Raw genomic sequence first — 15,823 nt, 5'->3', positions numbered from 1 at the left:
ACATAGCAAAATAAGCCAAAAAAGAAGAAAAAGTCACAACAGGGCAGCTTAGAAGACTGCTAGAGAGAACCCAAGTAATTTCTAAGTGAAGGTGCTCAAGTCAGATTTTTCTGCCAATTCTTTTTTTCTTAATCTTTTTTTGCTTAGTGGTACTGGTGCAAATGGGCCAGTCTACACCATTGCTGTTCTGAAGGGGCCCCATGAAAACAATCCTGGGATGAGGGTCTGAGGAAAAACCCTGATCTCTTTTTTCCCCTTGAACGAGGTTCCACTCCACTGCTTCTCCCCTAACTCCATCCACAGGAGCTTTGCAAAGCGGGTAGAGCTTGAAAAGGAGAAAGGATGTGGGTACTCTGTCTCTAGGACTGTCAGAAAGGGTTTTATACCATGAAATATTAGAAGTCATGATGCAAATTTACCACCTATAAAGTCTTTTTAGGGTTCAGAGAGAACATATACACCCACCTCCCCAAAAGGAGATTACTCTTACTACTTTGTAAGAATCCTTGCCTAAGACTTTTAACAGCCTTCCCTCCTCAAGAGGGAAATGTGGGCACAATGACTTTTAAGGTTACCTAGTGGTCTCATCTAAGAAACAGGCTAAGATTTTCCTTACTGATAACCCCACTCTTGGAAAGGATACAGTTTTCATCACCCTCAGGGTTTCGAGGTGGCCCTGGCATATTCAACAAAACAAGCTTTGCTTCATGGGACTTGTTAACTATAACCTCATTGAGTTTCACTGCTGTATGCATCCTCCTCACATTGGACTGGTCCCTGGGCAGGTGGAAGGGAGAAATAGAGGTGGTTAAGGCAAAGAGAAAGCTAGACATACAGTTAACTTTAAAAACCTTGAGATACAGAGCTTTTTTGCAATGACTATGAATAATGCAATGAACAAATGATTTCTTTATTTTAATATTCTGGCCTGGCTTTTCTCATTCGACGTTTGCTTGTTTTATGCCGGGAACAGAACATGGTGAGGAAGAAGGGTGGTTAGCTTGTGTACAATGTTAACTGGTAGCTGGTATGCACAGGGAAATAACAGAGATGGCTGGATTTGGTGTGGAATGAACAGACTTTATCCTTTGTATCCAGGCAAAGTCACATGTATGCCACTGACTGGGATACCATGTTATGTGAAAAGCTTGTGAGTTGGAAAACTTACGGACGCATGTTAAGCAGGTCCTGGAATCCTTCCATCGACTTGGCCTTTTGTCCCCGGGATGCCATGTACTTGTCTTTTGTCCAAGTCATGTGCACCTTCTCCTGATAGGTTTCTGTCTCTTCATCCTCATCAGAGCCAATGCTGGTCAATCGCAGCATTGAGTTCCGGTCTTTCACCAACTGTGCCTGAGGAGGGCCCAACACAGCTATGACCTCTATACCCAAATTTCTCTCATGCTTCAGCTTCAATTATTTTCAAACAATAATGTAGGGTTGCAGTGGAAGAACTGATAAAGTGGGAAGGAAAGAATCTGTCATCCTAGGAGAACAATAGAGGATCATCCCTTTCAGTGACAAGACTTCACAGGGCCAGTATTCAATGAATACAGGAAGGTCTCACCTCTCTGTCCCGCTCGGTTTTGGACAGTCGCATGTGCCGGAGCATCTGGGATCTCTGCTCCATCATCAGGGTGCGCTCATAAGTATAAGCTGAAATGTCACTGTCATGCTGCCACGGATCACACCCAGCATGGGCAATAAGCACAAAGGAGAAACAAGGATCAGCCATAGTTTTCTTTTCCACTCACTAAACCAGAGAAAGTATCACAACATCAACCTAAGTTTCACCCCTGTTTTGTCCAGGCACTGAGCTATGTAATTTTATGGACTGTAGATCAAATATAGAAGCCCTGAGAGTCTTCCATAAGCTAACCATTACATGTTTCCAAAGCACAAACTCTACTTTAAAAAAATTTTCTTTTTACTGCCAGGTTATTAAAGCAAAACAAAACAAAACAAAACAAAAAGCTATGTGTGACTTTACCACGCGTACATAAATTAAAATTTTTTTTTTTTAATTTTTTTTTTTTGACGTTTTATTTATTTTTGAGACAGGGAGAGACAGAGCATGAACGGGGGAGGGTCAGAGAGAGGGAGACACAGAATCCGAAACAGGCTCCAGGCTCTGAGCTGTCAGCACAGAGCCCGACGCGGGGCTCGAACTCACAGACCGTGAGATCATGACCTGAGCCGAAGTCGGCTACCTAACCAACTGAGCCACCCAGGCGCCCCAATAAATTAAAATTTAAAAAAACCTGTATTAAGCAGACAAGAATCTGGCCAAAATACAAAGAATGTGTCACAACTAAGAAAGCAAAAATTAAAAACACCACCAAATACACATCACATACATAGTCACTTCTCTCGATCACTATATTAGGGGTTTGTTGGAACTAAGGGATTAATTCATATTTGCAGCTGAACAAGTTCCCAAACCAGAAAAAGCTCTAGGAAGACAGGGTAGGAAGTGGGGGAAGGGTGGTCTTTGTGATCTCAAACTCTTTCTCACCATCTCCACCACCTCCACCTCTGCCTCAATGCGCAGGTGATAGAGGAAGGTGGCCAGGTCCTTCTTCATCTGAATACTATTGTCTTCTAACTGGGCTACTGTGAAGATCCGTATGCTGCATTTTCGCCACACCTGAGAAATTACCATACAGAAATGGAAAGTGAGAGGCAAGAAGGCAAAAAAAAAAAAAGAATTATTTCCTAAAACGCAAGCCATTTTTTTAGACAACCTTGCTGTAGTATCAGGGTATTTGTTTCCAGTTTCTTACTTGCTAAATTATGGTACTGGGGCAAAAGCTTGACTAAGAAACACATTTAAAACATTTTAAAGAGGTTCTTAATTTCCTAACAAGAAAAAAACTGGCAAAAGATGATATATGATACCTTAAGAGGGTGCTGTATTCAGGTAGAATACTGATGGTACCAGAGAGACTATAATAGCGAACTATTTTTTTTTAAGTTTTTTTTTTTTTTGAATGTTTATTTATTTTTGAAGGGGAGAGCGAGCGAGCGAGCGAGCAGGGCAGGAGCAGACAGAAAGGGAGACACAGAATCCATAGTGGGCTCCAGGCTCTGAGCTGTTAGCATTGAGCCTGATGCAGGGCTCGAACTCTCCATGAGATCATGACCTGGGCCAAAGTTGGACGCTTAACCGACTGAACCACCCAGGCGCCCCTTACTATTTTTAATTTCAGTTTAATTAGTCTTACCAAAGGATGAGCATATATATAATGTTTATTTTTTTATTTTTGAGAGAGGAAAAAAAAGTGCAAGTGGGGGAAGGGCAGAGAGAGGGGGACAGAGGATCTGAAGCGGGCTCCGCACTGACAGCAGAGAGCCCCAGGTAGGTCCCCAACTCAGTGAGATCGTGACCTAAGCCGAAGTTGGATGCTTAACTGCCTGAGCCACCCAGTCTCCCTGAGCATGTATATGAGATACACACACACCCATACACCTGTATGTAGGTTTCCAGTATTTGAGAGACTTGGGTATTTTTTTTTTTTTTTACAGATGTGTTCATTTGTTAATGTTTTTCCAGTGGCTCATATGGTACTTTATTAATTTGCTGAATTTCATGTGGAAATAGGTAGGTACCAACTACAAAACCATTTCTCATAAGGTTGAAACTGGGATCATGGGAAAGCTAAGAATAATCCCCAACTCTTCTGATCCTAAGCCCCAACACTATAGAATCAAAGAGGAAGGATCTGACTAGTGAACCAGGACAAAACTTAATTAAGGGAGATAGACTTTTTTCAAAAAGTGTCTAAAATACCTTGTGCTGTTTAAGTAGGAATGGTAAGAGCATGAGCATCCCCCCATCATGCACAATCCACCACACATCAATGTTGCCCTCAGAAAACTGCTCCACGTTGCTGGGAAAGAAGGAGATGTTTTTAGCCACCAGCAGGGCCAGATGGGCAGCAGTTGTCACTCGAACTGTGCCTAGGGAGAAAACAGAATCAGGATCAACAGAGAGGCCTGCCTTGCTTCCCACCATGTCAGATTGTTTATTTATTTTGAGAGAGAGAGAGAGAGCAAGAGAGAGAGCACAGGGGAGGGGCAGAGAGGGACAGAGAGAGAATCCTAAGCAGGCTTTGAGCTACCAGTGCAGAGCCTGACATGGAGCCTGATCTAATGAACTATGAGATCATGACCTGAGCCAAAATCAAGAGTCAGCTGCTTAACTGACTGAGCCACCCAAGTGCCCCAAGGATAATGCTTTTTTTACACTTTTTTTAAAGTTTATTTATTTTGAGAGAGAGAGAGAGAGAGAGAGAGAGCGAGCATGAGTGGGGGAGGGGCAGAGAGAGGGAGAGAGAGAATCCCAAGCAGGCTCCGCACTCTCAGCACAAAGCCCGACATGGGGCTTGATCCCATGAACCGTGAGATCATGACCTGAACCGCAACCAAGAGGTGGACACTTAACTGACTAAGCCAAGCAGGTGCCCTTACTTTTTTTTTTTTTTTTTACACTTCTTTAAGCAAGGTGTTCTGTTTACATAGTAGGTTATACCTCATCGAGCAACAACAATCATTGAGAAAAACCTGAATAACACAATTAGATTCAGAACCATGATTTATGTTACTAGATATATTCTGATCACTACATTTCTGGGGAGGAGGCAGGATATGTGAATTTTGGAGATTTTGATTAAAGACGATCCTTCCAATTCCTGTGAGAATGTCAATGACAGGAGATCATAAGTGAAAATATGGCAATTTTAGTAATAACTCCCAACATAATACATGACAGAGATAAACAATTCATGAACATAAGGTAAAGGTGGAGGCGTGAGTAGAGTAAGGTTATTACTGTTAGCAGTCATTTAGGTGCCCTTATAATACTCTGCTTCAACAATGGCACAATCTCCACTTTAGGAGGCTATGGGGTGGGGTTAAGGTAACAGGGATATAGGTCTATCCCCTCTTTGGGCCCTCAGGATAAAATGAAAAGTGTTCTGTACCAATAAAAGTCTTCCAAGCTCGAGCATCTTCACTCTGGCGCCAGCCATTAGGCCATCCCATCACCACGGTGTTGTGCTTCATGCCCCCAAGGCCACATGACTGGATGAGGTGGGAAATGCCCTCTCTCAGCTTGGCCGCCACCACCAGCTGGCAGAACCCTTTCACCTTCTCTGCCTCCATTAGATGCTTTATGGTCTGGAAAAGATAACCTCAACACTGAATTGCTTCACACTGAACCTTTTTATTTATTACTCTTCTCTTTATTATATTCTCCTCCTCTTTAACAAACTCTGCATAAGACCATATCTCCTACAGAAACGTCCAAAAAGTTAAAATTAATCCGATGGAATTTCATTATCCTTTGCCTTTTTCTCTAAGTGCTTACTACACATACTGCTGGTTGACTATAGGGAGTTTCTGCCTTTTCCTTCTCCGTAACATACAAGACAAATCAAGAACAGGGGTTTCACAAAGCGAATATTCAATACTCTTTCTTAACCAACTAGGGTGAGTGTAAACATGATCTCCTTCTTTCCTCAATTGCCTTGATACCCTGACTCATATTACTAGAAATTCAATCTGATGATTCAGTTTCACTTAAGAATTCTGTTTTCTTTTCAGGTATGTTTTCTTTTTGGTTTCTCCCATTTCTGTATCTTTTTTGATATTTTAAAAATGATTACTGATGACACTTGTCTTTGCTTTACTATTATTTATTCAGGCCAATTTGGAGATAATATTTCATTTACTTTTACTCTGCTCTCCTGGTGGAAAGGTGAAGGGAATAATGGTGCAGAAAGAAGAAATGATTTTCACAAAGGCACAGATTACATCAGTGGTGTAGCTAGGGTACTATAAGCAAAGTCTCTTGATTTCCAATCCTGTGCTTTTTATTTATATTTATCATCCTGCACTAATGCTTCTTCATTATTTCTAGTTTTTAGGGTTTCAAAGTATTCCAAAATGCAACCCAGTAAAATTTTTGAAATGTAATTGAACATCTGTCCGAACAACAGGGTTGGTTCTATCAATTATAATAAGCATTAGAGTGAAAACTGCTTTCTTCTTTAAGGAGAGCTTATACTTGGCAAGTTAACCAGAAGTAAAGCAAAGGAATCTTGCTCACAATACCATGTAGACTGCTAAGGAGGAAAAAAAGTTGTTTACCACTCTTCGTTGTCACCAGATTGAGCAGAACCATCTCCACAGTTCAAGGGACAGACTTATTTAAAGGACCTCTCTGAGGCCTGACTCAACCAATGTTTGGAAATAGTGCTCAGTCTTAATAATCTTAAGAGTTTAGTAGTGCTTTTTATTTTTATTTATTTATTTTTAAATGTTTGTTTATTTTGAAGGGGGGAGGGGCAGAGAGAGAGAGAGAGGGAGAGAGAGAATCCTAAGCAGGCTCCATGCTGTCAGCACAGAGCCCGATGATCTCATGAACCCTGAGATCACGACCTGAGCCAAAATCAAGAGCTGGATGCTTAACTGACTGACCCACCAGGTGCCCCAGTAGTGCTCTCTAAATGGAAAGAATAAATTACTGTTTTCTGGTTCATCTTATTATTTGGGAGAATATGATTATTCGAAAGCCAGCACCAAGAAGGAAACAACCTGGATCACTCAGGAAAGGGATTAATTTAGAAATACAACATCTTATAACTTTACATCACAAAACCATAAGCTACATTCCACTAAGTCAGTAGGCCTTGACTCTTTCTTACCTGCTCAGCAGCTAGAGCTTCCCCGTAGTTCTCCAGGAAGTTCCCCACGATAACAGAGCCCACAATAGTGAGGCCCTTTCCTGCTTTAAGCTGTGAAGCAAAGGTGAGGAGGCGAGGATGCTTGACGTGTAAGTCTTCATCTAGTTTCAGCAATACAAGCAACTGAGGCCTGTAAAGAGGTTGGCAGGGGGGGTGGGGTGGGGAAGGAGAAAAGACTTTCGGTTTGGGGAACAGAATGAAGATTCTAGCATTTACTTGAGGAGATCTGGATAAAACATGTAACTGGTCAGAAGGGAGAGATTAAAGGAAAGGAAAGGACAGGATGAGGGTATAGTGATTTTGAATCCTGTATCACTGCAGTAGCACTGCAGATTGATCAATCTGCAACAAACAATAAAAATGGTAGAAGTCTAGATCAGACACCACAAGAAGAAAAGGGAATCAAGATGAAGGATTTGGAATTGTTCAAAACAGATATATTACACCAGTTCTTTGAGCCACCTCAATTCCTTATCCTGTCATCCTGAAGCACACGGTTGGGTGTGTTAACCATGTGCCAAACACCACACCACTAGGCTCTGTTGATTTCTTTACCTCCAGTTTTTAGTGTGTGGAGGTCCTTCCTCCAGCCGAAGCAAAGCAAATCGGGCTGCACTGAGGGACAGCCCACGGATTCCATCACCCCATTCTTTCTCCGCTCTGGGAGAAAAAAAGAAAAGAGTAGAGACAGATTTAAACTACAGGAAGTACAATTTCAAAACATAAAGTTTATTTTTTCTTTATCTTAAAGTAACATATGCACAAGACAGAAAATTAAAACTCATATTAACTAAATGCTCTTTATTAACGTAATGAACCCGCTATAAGCAGATCCGCACTGCCCTTCAGTGATGGACTGCACTGCACAATAAATAGTTCAAAATAAAGGCTGGAAGGATCACTCATTTGTCCTTCTATGTACCTGTTAAAAGCAATAATGTAAAATAGCAATTTGTGTTATACTTTCATACTTATCATTATTATTTCGACATGTCCTTTTAGTTATTTTTTTTCACTGATCTGTTCATATTTTCTCAATAGGTTCCCTTTGTTGTATCTGTAAGCTTGTGTCTTGTAAGACGGCTAGGAGAGTCGGGGATACAAAATTTAGTTACAGATGAATGAGGTTATCTGGATCCTTAATGCAATTTCCATTGGGCTGGCTCTAACCAAACTAGTTGGTGTGGATACTTTTATCAGTAATCAAGGTCACATCCACAAACTCACCCTTGGTACTCGATGTACTTGTAGATCATACCAGCTATCACCATAGCTACAATAGCGTAATACCAGGAAGAAATGAACATCAGAGCCAGACAGATACTCATTCCCATGAAAGAGAGGGCCCTAGAAAATTAAAAACAAAAACACAAACGAAAAAAGTGCTTTCCTAAGCAACTAAAAAAGAAGCCTATGCTAGAGGTGCTTCTCAAACTGGTGAGAAATTGTTATTAATTTTTTAATTCTAATATATTGCAGAGTGAACTTTTGTAAAATGCAATAAAAAGGATTTGGTAGAAAAATTACTATATGCCTGGATGCTATGACAATGTCATATTGCTATAAAAGTTTCTAAATGATATTTCTCAATTTTTATAGTTGTTTTATCGTGGCCTGCGCTGAGGCCCAAACCATCCTTTGTGCTGATATGTCCCATTGCTGGAAAAACTTATAAATAACCATGATTCAACAAAAGTTATCTGCAGTTGTGAGGATAATTAATACCTACTAGGTGAAACAGGGATGGGGCATATAGTCAGAATTATTAACGTGATGATCTCTAAAAAAAGTACTTCATGTAGATATTGATCTTTACCTTATGAATGTTTATTAGCATACGTGTAGAACCCACTGAAGGAAAGCTGGTGTTAGTTTTCTTACTTTACATAAGAGAAACATGGCAGAGAATGATAAAATGCTTGTTTTAAGCAAATAGATTAGGTGAAAAATCATGTTTATTGCAGTTCTTCTGTGTATAGAATGAACTTCTTAGCTCTATGATGAATCTCAAAGAATGAGCAGGAGAGCTCAATCTGGAAAGATTAGGCTCCAGTAAAAACAGGATAAAGAGAAAACAAAAGCAAAATAGTAACACAAAAAAGTTCACAGTGAACTTTTGATTAAGGTTAAAGCTAGAAATTGGATTAGAGGCGATAAAATCAGTGAGGATCTAATTTTCTGCCAGATAAAGGTCACATTACTGCTCATCACTGGTAAGTAAAGCCAGGAAAGGGTCAAAGAAAAAGCAAAGAGGAATGTAGCAACAGGTCCATATGGGACCTATTAGAGAACCTTTAGCCATGACAGAAAAGAAATGAGGAAGAGCTGGGATGGCAGCAAAAAGCGTAATGACTCCTTTAGGACTGAGGAGATGCCAACACAGCAGCAGCGGCTGTAGTGACGTTTCCACTGAGAGTTTCACCACGTAGCAGGCACTGTGCTGAGCACTTCAGATCATCTCAAAGCAACCCTGTGGGATACGTAATACTATCAGTCCCATTCTACAAATGAATAAACTTGAATTCTGTGTGGTTATGTGCTTTGTTAAAAGTTACAAAGCTATGGGGGCGCCTGGGTGGCGCAGTCGGTTAAGCGTCTGACTTCAGCTCAGGTCACGATCTCACTGTCCGTGAGTTCGAGCCCCGCGTCAGGCTCTGGGCTGATGGCTCAGAGCCTGGAGCCTGTTTCCGATTCTGTGTCTTCCCCTCTCTCTGCCCCTCCCCCGTTCATGCTCTGTCTCTCTCTGTCCCAAAAATAAATAAACGTTAAAAAAAAATTTTTTTTAAAAGTTACAAAGCTATGAAACAGTAGAGCTGACATTAAGCTAAGGTCATCTGACTCTATAGCTCGTGCTCTTACCTGCTAAATGAAACTGTCAAAAGAGAGTTCGAGAATGAAAATGGATGACAGTATGAGAATAAAGATAGAAAGGGATGAAGTCCAGTGCTTAGCTAAGAGGTAAACAGAAAACAGATCTGCAAAGGGTAGGTTGGTTTAACCTGAAGAATGCAGCAGGCTGGAAATATTTATTTCATAGTTTTGATCTTTATCCTCAAGTGGGTGTTAGAAGTTATAAAGTGACCTATGAAGAAAACATGGTAGGATGATGGAAATTCAGGTAAGCACTGCAAGTCGCAACAGTATGGAATGGCTAACCAAGAAAAATTATATTGACAACCCAGAATCTCCTAGTTTCCTAGTTCAATGATGGGTTCTCTCCAAATGTGGGAAAGAAGAAGAAAAAGAGCAGACTTACCAGTGGTAGTAGCGAAACCGGGGTCTCCAGTTGGGTGTTCGAAGTAATGTTTGCAAGGCACATGCCAAGTTCACAAAGAGGTAACACATGAGGAAAAACCTGGCAGATTAAACAAAGTAAGAGGCATGAAGATTACTGTAAAATGATTCTTCAAGGGTTATTTTATTTTTTTGAGTTTATTTATTAATTTTTGAGAGAGAGAGGGAGACAAGAGAATCCCAAGAAGGCTCCATGCTGTCAGCATGAAGCTCAGTGTGGGGCTGGAACCTATGAACTGTGAGATCAGACCCTAAGCCAAAACCAAGAGTCAGATGCTCAACTGACTAAGCCACTGGGCATTATTTTAAATGGAGACCTTTGTTCTAGTTAAGCCTCTGTTCTAGCCCACTAGCCCCTGATTAAGACTAGGATGTAGAGAAACTTAAACTTCTCCCCACAAACTTGCTCATTTTCCTGTGTTCTCCTTCAGTGAAGACACAACCACTCTTTACCCAGTTGTTCTTGGAAAAATCCCAGTGTCCTCTTTGTTACGCATCCTTGTTCCAAATTGACTTATCAAGTCCTATGGATTCTACCTATTTACACATTTCTAAACCTTTTCCCTCCTTCCCATCTCTATTACTATTATCTTTGTTCAGGCTCTCATTTATTCCTTGCTGGATTAGTTAAATAAGCTTCCAGTTAGCATTCATTCCCAGCTCAATTTTAGCCTCCTTCACACTTATCTTTTATACCAAATTGATCATTCTAAACCATAAATATGGCCATTCTCTTCTCAAAGGATCATTCCCTCCCTCCAGGTAAAAGTTCTGGGTCTTTTGTGACCTGGCTCTACCTACTTCTCTGCTCAGCTAGCTCACAACAGGCACCCTCCATTCTATTAAGCCAAACTACTTTCAATCCTCAGATGTGCTACATTATCTCATTCCTCAGTTCCTTCACACACATTCCATGCTTGGGACATCTCACTATCCAGTTGCTGAGTTAATCACCAGTCCTCCTTCAAGATGCAAGTAGTAAACCTTTCTTGAGTCTCAGTCCACTTAGGTGCCTCCCTTTAGAGTTCTTATGACGCTGTTCACCTTTACCACAGTTCTCATCACACTGTACAAAGATCACTGGTCTCTTTATCTATCATCAGTTTCTTAGGATTGTGTCATTCACCTCTGTATTCCTACCATGCTGCCCAGTGCCAGGTAGGTATTAAGTCAACACTAAGTCCCAGCTAAAGGATCCAACCTAACAGTAGCAGTAAAAACTACAACTAGTTGATGACGAATCACAAAGGAAGGAAAAGAACTTTTCAAGTTATACAGGTAGGAAGAAACCATGACAATTTATAAAAGCCTTACACGAAACTTCTTAGCAATATATACTATTTAGGTGAAGTTATACCAGTACTTGGCTCACTCTTTTACCACAACTGTTATACACCTGATGGAAATCAACATGTATTATGTATCATTTAAGCAAGAAAAAGTGAAGAGAGGAACTAGCTCTTACATAGAAAGAATTGGGGCCACAAGATCCAGGGAGGCGATAAGGATTCCCAGCTCTGCAATGGCGGCAGTTAGAAGTAAAGCCCAGGTAGGTTCCCCATTGGCTTTGCTGTGACCAAAAACCTGTACAGAGAAGGGAAATATCAGACACAGGAATGTGGGAAGTGTTTGAGTCAATGCTCCCTGATTCCTCCATGTTACAGTTTCAGATATATGAAAGATGATGGTGTTAACGACTGTTGATATTTCAGGGTGCCTGGGTGGCTCAGTCGGTTGAGCATCCTACTGTGGCTTGCTGCTGTCAGCACGCAGAGCCTGATTTGGATCCTCTGTTCCCCCCTCCCCTCTCCCTTCCCGCTCCTGCTTACGCTCTCTCTCTCAAAAAAACCAAAAAACAAAAACCCCAAACCCAAACTCCCAACTGTGATATTTTTAAAAATACCTTTACCCACTCACATATAAACTCATCCCTCATAGAGATTTAGAGTGTTTTGTACTAAAAACCCAGATCTTTGTATTATATGCTCTAATAATTCGTAAGCATATGAAGATGACAGTTTCTCATAAAATCTGAGAAAAAAAGAAGAGGGCATGGGAAAGATCACTCACCCTCAGAAAGGGTATGATGTTATCCTTGGCTATAGCCTGGAGCAGCCTTGGTGCACCTGTGAGACTCTGAAGTCCAGCCCCACATGTGGAGAAGAAGGAGCCAATAACAATCACCCATGGGGATGGCCAAGATAAGGTACCCACCACCAGATTACCTTTCACAGCATCCCCAAACCTGGGAGAGAAATAAGAGTGGGGAAAATTAACTGGGAAGTAACTACAGACTGAAAGCCTAGAAAAGTATCACCCAATTTTTTTCTATTTATAATTTTTAGAGAACTGAATGGAGATAGACATGAAAATTAAGAAATGTAAAGGTGGGGGCGCCTGGGTGGCGCAGTCGGTTAAGCGACCGACTTCAGCCAGGTCACGATCTCGCGGTCCGGGAGTTCGAGCCCCGCGTCAGGCTCCGGGCTGATGGCTCAGAGCCTGGAGCCTGTTTCCGATTCTGTGTCTCCCTCTCTCTCTGCCCCTCCCCCGTTCATGCTCTGTCTCTCTGTCCCAAAAATAAACGTTGAAAAAAAAAATTTAAAAAAAAAAATTAAAAAAAAAAAAAAAAAAAAGAAATGTAAAGGTGGACAGATTTGATCAAAAGGCTAATTATTAACCTATATTAAGAAAATAACCTGAAGAGCCAGAAAATAAGCTAAGCTTCAATTATAGCTTTTCCCTTCAAAATATCAAAATATCTGCTCTTCGCAGAAAAGTTGGAAAAATACAAAAAATAAAAAGCAGGAAGGAAATCCATCATGATAACATAACTGGTAATATTTAGCACACTTTGTACATTGTAGTCTCTTTACTATGTTTTTTTTTTTTAATTTTTTTTTTTCAACGTTTTTTATTTATTTTTGGGACAGCGAGAGACAGAGCATGAACGGGGGAGGGGCAGAGAGAGAGGGAGACACAGAATCGGAAACAGGCTCCAGGCTCTGAGCCATCAGCCCAGAGCCTGACGTGGGGCTCGAACTCACAGACCGCGAGATGGTGACCTGGCTGAAGTCGGACGCTTAACCGACTGCGCCACCCAGGTGCCCCTCTTTACTATGTTTTTTAAAATATAGAGGAGATCACACTATACCTATAATTCCATATTCTTTTTAAACTTACATTTTCCTATGTCATGAAAAGCTCTTTATGAATGAAAATCTTAGTGGTTTTAATAATATTGCATCATAATTTACACAGTCCATTCCTCTAGTGGTTATTTTGTATTATAGAAAATACTGTGATTAACATCTTTGTGCACATATCTACATTCGCACTTCAGGTTTTTTTTCCTTATGGCAGATTTCTAAGAGGTAGTCATCGCAATAAAAAGGATGAAATCGCATTTCAGTATCTTAAAATATTTCAAAATCACTCTCTAACTTCTTTCCAGAAAGGTTATAATAAATTTTATTCCCACTGGACGTATATGAAGGTTTAAGTTTTATAGCATGTATCTCTTTCACACCAGCCTTATATTAAAATTTTAAAAGTCAATGCTAATTTGATGGGTGAAACATGGCATCTCATCTGTTTATTTTTAGTTTCAACCATTTTTATGAAGAATCACACACAAAAAGTAATGTGCAAAAAACAAATGTACATTTCAACAAATTTTCACAAACCATCTATGTAGCTACTATCTAGTCAAGAAGTAGAAAACTGCCAGACCCCAGTCTCTCTTATGCCCACTTGCTATCACTAGCCCTTCCCCCATCACTATCCTGTTAATACTATGTAGTGTTACCTGTTTTTAAACTTTAAATAAATGAACCACAATATATGTGTTTTGTGCTTGGATTCTTTCACTTAACTTTCTGAAATTCATCCTTTTGTGTGGGTGTATATATAGCTGTGGCTTATTTATTTTCATTGCTCTGATTTCCCATTGCATGAATACATAACTTATCCATTCTACTACTGATGACGTGTGAACTATATCCAGATTTTGACTATTAGTAACAACACTGCTGTGAGAATTCTTGTGCATGATTCTTAATGCACATGTGCATGAATTTTCTGTTGGATCTACCTAGCAGTGGAAGTGCCAGGTCATAAGGTACATGCATGTTCAACTTTAGGAGACAATGACCAACAGTTTTCCAAAGTGGTATTCCAGCTTATACTTTCAATACTTTTTATATTATGGTGTAATTTACCAAACCTCTACGAACCCATATATTTTCAGTGACAATAGTATAGTAATAGTAAACTGTGCTACTTATTTTTGTCAGCAATATGTATATATTATTTACTGGGGTTCCTGTCCTAAAAGAACTCAATCTAGTCAGGGAGAGTGATATGAAAAGCTACAATACATATATATGGTAAGTGTAATACCGTAGTGGCTAAACAAGGAGGGGAGTGGGTATCTCTGATGGGTAAGTATGGGAAAGCTTCACAGGACAGAAGACATTTAGTCTAGTCTTCAAGGATTCATGTGGCTGCCAGGCGGGAGTTACCCATTCTAAGCAAAGGAAACTGCACAGACAAATGTGTGGCTGGATGGGAATCTGAAACAAGGCATATTTAACTTCAAGTTATGGCTAGAGCATGTGGACTTACTTTATGAGGGAATGATGGGAGATGACATAAGAAAAAGGTAAACAGGGCCGGACTGAAGTAATGGGCTTGGCAGGCTGTGAAGCAGGAAAATGATCTCATTTTGTGTTGTAGAAAAATCATTCTGGTGGCAGCATGGAAGAAGGATTAGAAGGTGATAAAACTGAAAGAGAGGTAATTATAATAATCCAGGAAAAAGATCCTGAAGGTCTGTGCAAAGGGATGGGGATAAAGAGCGAAAAGGAGATCTATTAAGATGAAAGGTGGAATTCACAGGGCTTAGAAACCAACTGGATGAGGGAACTGGGGAAAGTCTAGGATGGCACCTACATTTCTGTTTTGAGAAAGGGTGAATGGTGAGGCTTGTAATTCCTCCAGACGGGGAAAATGGGAAGAGATCTAGCAGATTTAGGGGAAAGATTTTTCTAAGAATCTCTTACAAAAACTTGTTTTTTGCTCATAGGTGTGAGGAAAGGAAAAACACCCAGCAGCCTTCATGAACGAAATGAAGAAAATTCCAAGATTTTATTTAGAATGCTAAACAGACACATACTTATATCTCATAGAAGAGATGCTAGAAAGAGATGCTAGAGACACTTCAAAGTTTTTGTTTTGTTTGTTTTTTTAACGTGCTTTCCTCTACTTTTGGTCTTAGTTTTCCAACAGCTTTTAATGTACTACAGACAAGTCCTTGTTATTCAGACAAATTCACTACTTCATGAAAGAGCTATATTCATGGCATCTCACTTATTTATAACAATGTAACTAGTACTTATTATTCACTAACCTTTTTGGGAACTATATACATATATTTTCTAATTGTTAGTCACGATATAAACCTCAGGTTAGGTTTTGAGTTTATGACCATCTTGGGGGCAGTGATCTGATATACTGGAAGACAGACACACAAATATTACAAAGAAATCAACTACTCACTTGTCTCTGAGAACAACACCTTCAATACAGGCACCAAAAAGGACAACATTGCTTAAATCTACCATACTGAGAGTCAAGGAAACTGACCTCTAACCCTCTGAAATAGTAAGCAGACACACAGGATATTTCTTCTATCAGTAAAATTAGTTGGTAGATTCACTATTGTAAATTTTTCCTTGAATTTTAGAGATGAGGTGGGTAGATTATCTAGTGAGAAGTGAGCTGAT

General features: G+C 40.1%; 1 protein-coding gene across 4 annotated transcripts in view; it reads right to left on the bottom strand.

Annotated features, from left to right (window-relative positions):
- SLC12A6 (solute carrier family 12 member 6) overlaps positions 1-15,823 on the bottom strand; it is an 86,818-nt gene that overhangs the window by 1,000 nt on the left and 69,995 nt on the right. For 3 of the 4 annotated variants that reach the window (XM_040492193.1, XM_040492192.1, XM_040492194.1), the window contains 13 exons: positions 15,597-15,654; positions 12,111-12,285; positions 11,506-11,624; positions 10,003-10,101; positions 7,974-8,093; positions 7,302-7,406; positions 6,708-6,876; positions 4,983-5,178; positions 3,791-3,960; positions 2,516-2,647; positions 1,568-1,675; positions 1,169-1,353; positions 644-777 (listed from right to left, as the gene is read on the bottom strand). In XM_040492193.1, the coding sequence (XP_040348127.1) occupies positions 644-777; positions 1,169-1,353; positions 1,568-1,675; positions 2,516-2,647; positions 3,791-3,960; positions 4,983-5,178; positions 6,708-6,876; positions 7,302-7,406; positions 7,974-8,093; positions 10,003-10,101; positions 11,506-11,624; positions 12,111-12,285; positions 15,597-15,654 (1,770 nt within the window). Of the gene's footprint in view, positions 1-643; positions 778-1,168; positions 1,354-1,567; positions 1,676-2,515; positions 2,648-3,790; positions 3,961-4,982; positions 5,179-6,707; positions 6,877-7,301; positions 7,407-7,973; positions 8,094-10,002; positions 10,102-11,505; positions 11,625-12,110; positions 12,286-15,596; positions 15,655-15,823 lie in introns of those variants that run through there. The other variant, XM_040492195.1, reaches the window with a different exon arrangement.

This window comes from Herpailurus yagouaroundi, unplaced genomic scaffold (assembly GCF_014898765.1).
Source record: "Herpailurus yagouaroundi ecotype Mexico unplaced genomic scaffold, PumYag 184, whole genome shotgun sequence".
NCBI lineage: Eukaryota > Metazoa > Chordata > Mammalia > Carnivora > Felidae > Herpailurus > Herpailurus yagouaroundi.
This window is presented reverse-complemented; position numbering and strand designations above follow the sequence as displayed.